The sequence below is a fragment of the Talpa europaea genome, assembly GCF_964194135.1.
Source record: "Talpa europaea genome assembly, chromosome: 6".
NCBI classification, from domain to species: domain Eukaryota; kingdom Metazoa; phylum Chordata; class Mammalia; order Eulipotyphla; family Talpidae; genus Talpa; species Talpa europaea.
In genome coordinates, this window is record NC_140072.1 from 44,384,869 (window position 1) to 44,393,699 (window position 8,831).

Genomic DNA, 8,831 nt, shown 5'->3' on the forward strand with positions numbered 1-8,831 from the left:
TGGTTGTGTTACAAGGCAGGGAGAGGAACATCCCAGAATACCCAAACCTGCCTGCCCTAAATGGGTTCTGCCATCCACCACATCAAGACAAAACATATCAGACTTTAATAGAAAGGAACTTTAATACAGTTAGTGTGCAATACAGAAAAGACAGAGAATATAGTTTCCAAATCAAGCACCCAAAGTTACCCACCCGCTCGTGGTAAAAGTCCACCTAAAAGGGATTGGCCCAAAGCGAGGCCTGAAAGCCTGCCATAAGTCTGAAGCACCTTTCATCAGGAACCCATAGAAAAGGGTCAGAAATAGTTAGACATAGTTAGGAAATAGTTTCCTCTGGGAGGAAAAGAGCAAAATAAAAATTAAGATAAAAGCTGCCACTGTTAACTCCCCACAGGTCTCTCACTCACCTCTGTTTTAACCAGCCCAGGATCAATCCTTTTAATTAACATTTTTGTGTGTGCCTGCCGTTGAGTCTTATTGTAAGTCCCTTTTAAACACACAGGTGAGGACCCCCAATCAGGCAACCCATTTCATATCGGGGTTGTCCTATAAAAGTTGGAGCTGGAAAATTTTACCAGCAAGTGAGGACTGAGGTAGTGGGTCTGGCTAGGCCTGCAGTCTCAATATCTTTTCTTCACTAACCATGCTTTTCACACCAAAATAATAAATGCTCTTATTGAGGATGTATGTTCTGGCCTATGTGACAGGGCTATTCTCCACTCATTATTCTAAACACTGTATTTCAAATTACTATTTTAGTTTTCTTGTATTATTTTCACTTTCTTCTAATTCCTTTTCACCTCCATTTGCACCAGAATTTGTTTTTTTTAAATCTTTCTTTGATTTCTTGTTTCATAAGGGTCAAATTTTGTTATATTCGCACTGAAAACAAAAAAGCAGATATTTTCTAGAATGTTCTGTCCATTGCTCTAGTAAATTATTTTCAAAGTTGGGATTTTTCTCCATATCTGAATAATATGTGTGTGTATTTTGGGTGTTTGGTTTGATGGGTGTGTGTGTGTGTGTGTGTGTGTGTGAGTTTGTGTATGTCTACACATTCTTGGAGGGGCCTATTTATATCCCAACATGACATTTGTAACTAGTCATTCAGTTGTTCAACAGATTCTAACTTTTCAAAATTGATATTTGCTTAACCTATGGTGGGTAAGCTATTTAAAAAACTGAGTTACATATAAAAATTCATCTTCAAGGAGACTTTTATCTACTAGAGGAGGTAAATAGCTGTAACAACAGTAATACAAGGGAGAAAGCCAAACAGGTGATAAGGGTAGGTTTGATTTCCACCTATGAGTTTGTCATAGCTGATACAAGGGAAAAGAAAACCACAATGCTGAGACAGGAAGGACCAATTCTGTGCTGGTGTTGGTCCAAATTGGCAGCCCTGGGAAGTTACGAGAACTCAGGCTTCTTCAAATTTATATTACCTTTTTCTTTCTCTGTATATATGTAAAAAACTAGCAACTACTAATTCGCCAATGTTCTATGATGCTGGAAATTAATAAGTGCAATAAATTTTACATTCTTTAATATTATTGCTTTAAAATATCTACATTCCATTATTAATTATTGTTGTCACTCAGTCATTTCAAAGAAGCAACAATAATATTAATAAATGTCAGTGGGAAAATAAATGAGATATTTTCTTTGGGTTGAATAACTCCCCCAAATGTTTTATTTTCCAGTGACAAAAACATCCTTATTTTTCAACAGCATAGATGTGTTCATCAAGTGACTTTTCTTTTGGTGAATGATTGTTTCTTTTTTGTGAGGCGGCAATTTAACAAAACATTGTCATAAGGAACTAATAATTGAATTTTTTCACAGTCATCAAATGTTTTTTAAGTTTAACTTTTTCCAAAGAGATAAAAACATTAATTAAATTTTGACATGAAATAACCCAGGGCATGACATATAATAGTTTTAAGTTTATCTAATTATGATTAAAATAGGAAAGTGTAATTTCCAAACCCCTAGAGGGTGTGTCCACCACAGGTCCCTACCGGGATGTAACTGTAACAGAGGCTAAGAGCCGCTAGGTGGCGGTGTCATTTTTAAATAAAATGAAAATCCGTAAGATATCGTATAGTTAAGGAAGGAATTGTCTATAGTAGGCCGAATCTTTAATCAAAGAAACAACATGCAAACATGGACTCTCACTCAGAATAATCTGGAGCTTATTGATATAAGAATTAGATTAAAAAAAACCTGCAAAACTGCAAAGTACTTATGGGTGAGCAATGTGCTAAAAATTAAGGGAAAGTATTTTATTTTTGAGAACATCAATAATAATTGGGACATGACTTCCAATTTTTATAATTTGTGTCACCTATGTTCCCAATTTTTCTTTTGGACTTGCTCCTTTTAATTTAGATTTTTAAGAAAATGCTTAAGAAAAACATTAAATTTAAACACAATTTATTAAAAATCATTTTCAACTTTGAGTTATAGTTATACTTATTAACACTTAAAAAGAAATAACAACACAAAACAACTTCATTTGGGGCCATTTGGAAAGGGGAGGAGGAAGCAGCTTGCTTATCTAAATTAAGAAAACATTTAGAACCTTAAATCAAAAAAAGCAACTGCTATTCCGTTCTATAGCATCTACCTCGCGATGGAACGAAATAATGCGCTTTAGAGTCGACAATAATTCTTTCATGGTTTCTGAAAAGACGAATCACAGTTACTTTTGAAGTGTGATTTGCATTTAAGTTACCAAAATTTGCGAGTTAAATATCTCTTGGTTTCTTTTCTTTTTTTTTTCTTTTCTTCCAAATTTGATTCTTTTATTTTTTAAAGATGTGAGATAACAGAAGACAACCTTCCTCAAAATACGTAACTACCTTTATCATGTAAATGCGGGGGGGGGTTTAATTTTCCGAATTTTAAAACACCGTGAACTGACATCACTTCTTTCACCTCCCGGCCTCACGCCCTCCCCCCTACACCACCTTCCCCCGCTTTAAAATGAGGACATCAGACCTGTCCCTCATGCAGAACATATTTAATATACTTTTGTGAGAGAAGCAATGTCGCTGTTTGGAGCCAACAAATAACGAATGCGTGGCATGCGGGGTCGCCACACTATTTTTACTGGTTTTGCTTATTTTTCCAGGCAGCACACTCATTTGAAAACTCACAAAAGCAGCGGGCAAGTCACATACCGCAACTCACTAAGATCATTTAGTAAGTGAGCGCTTCTCCCAGTTAAATTACGGTTGACTTTAAAATGCTAATTTCGAACCCACGTATTTAAATGCCTTTGAAAACGTTCACCCTCCCTTCGGGTTTGAGAAACAACAAATCTCACGAAAAACTGCACCAACCGGACATGAAATGAACAGCACAGTATCCTTCTCGCCCTAACATTTCCAGTACGTGATCGAACACTTAGTAGTTCGCCAGCGACCCCTTAGAAAAATTCAAAACCGATTCAGCCCTTCCCATCACAGCACCGCCTAGAAGAAGGGGCCACGCCCGGGACGCCGCCGGTTATCATAATCTGCCAGAGACCCAGAGAAGTCGCCATCCCGCCTATTTTCACCTGAGAGTTTCAACTGATCAGCGGAGACGGACATGCACCTGCAATTCCATCACAAAAGGTGCAGCCGCCCCAGCTAGAAAAACCCAAGGGGGCCAGGCAGGTGGACTGGGCGGCTCCAAAAGTTAACTTAGGGACTGTTCAGCGCACAACTGTATTGTTCGGTTTTCTTTCTCTTGACGGTGCTTTTATTCCCTGATTCCCTTAAGCACACGCCGGCCGCGGACTGGGGGTGCTTCCCGCCTTAGCCCCGCAGGCGCCGGCCTCCCGGGGGCTCCCCCGGCCGCGCGCGGAGGGGTGCCTGGGCGGGGCGCCGCGGGCCCGGCGGGCGGCGCGAGGGTTTCGGCGCGCTCGGCGGGGATGCGCGGGCAGGTGGGGCGTGGCGGGGGCGTGGAGAGCCCCGGCCCGCGGGCCGCCGCCCAGCCCCGGGCCGGGCCGGGAGGAGCCGCGCCGCAGACGGTATAAGAGGCCGCGCAGCCGTCGCTTGGCGCGCACCCGCCGACCCCCGGCCGAGCACCGGTCGCCCAGCTCGGGCCGAGTTGGGGCCAAAGCGTTGGCCCCCCAAAGGGATGCTCTCGCCCGAGCGGCGAGGCCAGCCCCGCTCTCCCCTCGCCGCGGCCGCGCCGCACCCGCCGACGGCCCCCGACATGGCTCTTTACTGCGGCGACAACTTCGGCGTGTACTCGCAGCCCGGCCTGCCGCCCCCCAACGCCGCCGCCGCCCCGGGGGCCCCCCCGGCGGCCAGGGCGCCCTACGGGCTGGCGGACTACGCCGCGCCGCCGGCCGCCGCCGCCAACCCCTACCTGTGGCTCAACGGGCCGGGCGTGGGCGGGCCGCCCGCGGCCACCGCCGCCGCGTACCTGAGCGCCCCGCCGCCGCCGCCCCCCGGGGGCGCGGCCGGGCCCTTCCTGCAGCCGCCCAGCGCGGCTGGCACCTTCGCCTGCGCGCAGCGGCCCTTCGCGCAGTCCGCGCCCGGCACGCCCGCCTCGCCCGCCGGGCCCGCCGCCCCGGGTGAATTGGGCTGGCTGTCCATGGCCAGCCGCGAGGACCTGATGAAGATGGTGCGGCCGCCCTACTCGTACTCGGCGCTCATCGCCATGGCCATCCAGAGTGCGCCCGAGCGCAAGCTCACGCTCAGCCACATCTACCAGTTCGTGGCCGACAGCTTCCCGTTCTACCAGCGCAGCAAGGCCGGCTGGCAGAACTCTATCCGCCACAACCTGTCGCTCAACGACTGCTTCAAGAAAGTGCCCCGTGACGAGGACGACCCAGGTGAGGACCGCCGGGCAGGTGCCTCCCTCCCGGGCGGCTGCGGGGCGTGGGTGGGAGGGGGTCAGTGTGTGGCTGGCTTGAAGGTGCACGTGGAATCGCCTCGTTCTAACTGGGAATGGGAGCTGGTGGAGGAACCATGACCCAAATCTCATCTGATTAGGGTGAGGGGAAACGCAGAGGACAAAGAGGAGTATCAGGAACTTCGAAGGAGGACAGGGTGTTCAGCAGGCCTTTTGAAGAAGAGGGTCATGTTATAAGGAGGTAGATTAGGAATGAGAACCCAGTGACCTCTCAAGTGGATGTATTGGAAGTATTCAGAACAGCTGAAAATCCGAAAAAGGCGGTGAGGGAGAGAGAGGAAAGGCCAGCTATTCGTGCTGCCCGTGGGTGCACTTCCTTCTGCATCAGGTTAGTAAGAATCCCGTGCCCCTGAAAGAAGTACTGTGCCTGCCTGGAGAGATGATTTGAGGGTAGCGCACAGGCATCAAGAGATGGGCAGAGGGTTGGGAGAACTTCTGCTGGGTGCTGCAAAGTTCTTTGTAACTTGTTAGAAATGTAAAAGTGAAACCCCCAAAATTGCTTTCGTAAGGTATGGGGTAAGGAGGGTTGGGTTACAATGGATTGTAAGGTGGTGGTTTCTCTATTACTTGAGAAGTGGAGATAGAAAAAAGCTCAAACACAAGACAGAAACTTGGAGGTTTCAGAAGCAGCCTGGGAAGTGGAGGCAGAACTGGATGGGAAAAAAAGAGAAAAGAAATAAAGCCATTTTATTTAGTTTCAGAGATGCAGAATTTTGTGTAAATTATGGTAATGTTTTGGAATGCAGAATGAACAGGTACCCGAAGTCATTCTAGGGCAGTGCTTTTCACTAAAATACAGCACAAACCACTTGTGATTGTAAATTTTCTAGTAGCCAATGAAAAGGAAAAAAGTATAAAATGAAACTGGCAAATTATTTTAAGTATCTTTGGAGAAACCCAATATTGTTTCAACCTATAATATATATGAAAGCAATTACTGAGATATTTGCCATTATCCTTTCGCTACTAAATCTTTAAAATCCTCTCTTTCTATCCCATGTCTCAGTTTGGACTAGCCACATTCAAGTTGCAACAGCCGTATCATGCATGGTTCCTGATTGTTTTGGACAGGGCATACAGTTCTAGAACATGCATCAACCTGATTTAACTTCTCAGTCACCCGAGGATCACTTATAATTTGTCATGTATATTCCTCAGGACTTGGTCAAACGTTCAAGGACATATTATTGCCAGTGTCATATCAAAACACTTAGTACCAAGGTAGCCCAATATGACTATCCTATAGCTGCAGGTATTTTTATTTAAATGGTAGTTACATGAACACATTTTCCCCCTCCTGCGTCTATTTGCAGAAAACATGACAGGGGAAAATGGGTGAAGGAGGTGTACGTGCGAGTTTGTAGAGCCAGCGTAACCCAGTGAGTAGTTACTTAAGAATTCTGAGTCTAGGGGCCTCCCTGGTGGCGCAAGGGGTTGGGATGCAAGCTATGAAGCTCTCTGCAGCCAATCCCAGCCTGCCAGGGAGCTTCCCACATGGCGCAGCAGACCTCTCCTGGGTTGCCCACTGATCCCCTCAGCAGTGTATTTTGGTCCATCTGCCTGTTCTGTTCCCCACTCTGTCTCTGGTGACTCCTCTCACCCCCCCCCACACACACACCTCTGGCCTGTACCCCAGCTTTTGTATGCATAAATAAATAAATCTTAAAAAAAAAAAAAGAATTCTGAGTCTAGAGCCAGTTGCTTCAGTCCTGGCTCTGCCATTGCTAACTGGAACTGTGGCTGGTTACTAGCCAGTATGCAGCTCCGTTTCTCCATCTGAAAAATGGAAGCAGTAATACTGCCTGTCTCTAGAAAGCTGTGAGGAGTAACTGAGGTTATCCATGTAAAAGCTCATTATACTGTAAGTTCTTAACAGTGCTTTCAGACACCACAGTTTGTTTTCAGAAGTGAAAAAAGCTGTTGGGAGATAAGATCTCCAAGATGATAGATCTTTTCTACCTCAATTATGGTAGAGAGTGAGGGAAATTTTCTGAGTAGAGGACTAGCATTGCAGGCATTAAATGATCTGTGAGATTTGCCCAGTGGAGGTAAAGCTTGGAAGAAATGCAGAGGCTCCATCAGCCCAAGATGAGGAGGGAATATAAGTAGATTCCAGAAACTAGCTTGTACTTCAAATATATGCCATCCAAGGTATTGTTAAAATAATCAGTTGCTCAGTAAAAGTTATTGTCATTGCTCAGCAAGGAGGAATAGGTATTTAAAGTTGCCTTTTCTGTGGAGTACTTTTTTTTTTTAAGGGGGCTGAGATTTGTATTCTTTTAGTGAAAATAATTATGACATGCTGTTTTTCTACTGCCTGCCTGTGTGCCAGCTACTATACAGAGATATCATTTAACCCTCACAGCCAGCCTATGATATAGGTGCCATTTTTATACCTATCTTGATAAGTGAAGAAATGGAGGCTCAGGTTGAAGTAGCATCAGAATTTTATGGTTTCAAAAGGCTGCACACTTTGGATCTAGAAGAGGACTAGGATTTGGTTTTAAGATTCAAGTAGTAGACATTGCTAGGAGAAGGTGAAGTTGTCAGACATGTTCATTCCAGATTTTCCCTTGAAGATGAAGAATAAAACCTCCCAAAAAGATATATTTAGACAGGAGAGTAAACTGAACATCTTTGTCAGCATTTAACAAGAATCTGCTCTCCTAAATATATGGCTTAGTGAACACATGAAGCTGAAGGCATGGACATAACTAGATCTTTCTCTAACTCACCTTTCTCATTTTCATAGGGAAAGGCAATTACTGGACCCTGGATCCCAACTGTGAGAAAATGTTTGACAATGGGAACTTCCGTCGGAAGCGAAAGCGTCGCTCTGAGACCAGCAGCAGCTCTGCTGTGACCACGGGGACATCAAAATCAGAAGAAGGATTGGGGTCTGGAGTGGGTGGGAAGCCAGAAGGCGACAGCCCCTCTTTGCTGAGGCCATCCCAATCCCCAGAGCCTCCCGAGGGCACCAAGAGTACTGCCTCCTCCCCTGGAGGGTCCATGCTCAGCTCTACCCCATGCCTCAACACCTTCTTCAGTACCCTCAGCACCTTAAGCGTCAGCAGCAGTGGGAGCACCCAGCGCGCACTCCCTGGGAGCCGCCACCTAGGGCTCCAGGGGGCCCAGCTGCCCCCTAGCAGCACGTTCTCCCCCAGCTCCATCTCGGAGGCCTCGCCAGACACATTGCAGCTGAGTACCAGCAGCAGCACCAGCGGCAGCCAGAGATCTTCCTATTACAACCCTTTTCCTGCCAGCAACAGTGGGGGGCAAGGCGGCCACTTCAGCAGCCCTTTCTACAACTTCAGCATGGTCAACAGTCTCATCTACCCCCGGGAAGGCTCCGAGGTATAGGGTGCTGCTTCTTAGACTTGAATATGCACACCTGAGATTTTGTAGAATGCAGATTCCAAGGCGGTAGGTCTGGGGTAGGAACTGAGGTTCCCCATTTCTCTGGAGCTTATGGGTGATCTCGTGGTCCACTGTGTAACGTGGGGTCCCATGGGCATGGTAGACAATTCTTTGTATAGCCCAGCAGGCTTTCATAGGTTTCTCTGGATCAGGGTCTTCCTGGAGAATCCACCTCACTTTCCTGGGATAGTACTTATGAGTCCTGTGAGGAGAGGGACCATGTCTGTTTTGTTCATGACTGTATCAGGGTTGCCAAGCTCAAATACATCCAGGGCCAGCTTAAAAAAAACCTCAGTGAATGAAGTTATTCGATAGGAAAAAGGTCAGTTGGCTATAGGTGATACTAACTGGCTAAGGCTGCTGTGGGCAGCTAATTAAGCTAGTGATATCCTGCCTGGCAGCTTTTGGATTTTTCTAGAAAGGTCAGATACCTCTACTTTTTTTAAATTGAGGTAACATTGGTTTATTACACTCAGATACCTTGATTTTTATAGGGATAC

General features: G+C 46.1%; 1 protein-coding gene across 1 annotated transcript; it reads left to right on the plus strand.

The window, feature by feature from the left end:
* Positions 1-4,131: 4,131 nt before the first annotated feature.
* Positions 4,132-8,274, plus strand: FOXI3 (forkhead box I3; the record flags this gene model as incomplete). The annotated part of the gene is made up of 2 exons (XM_084234543.1): positions 4,132-4,834; positions 7,667-8,274. The coding sequence occupies 2 exons, from the start codon at positions 4,132-4,134 to the stop codon at positions 8,272-8,274; spliced, it is 1,311 nt and encodes a 436-aa protein (XP_084090669.1).
* Positions 8,275-8,831: the final 557 nt, after the last annotated feature.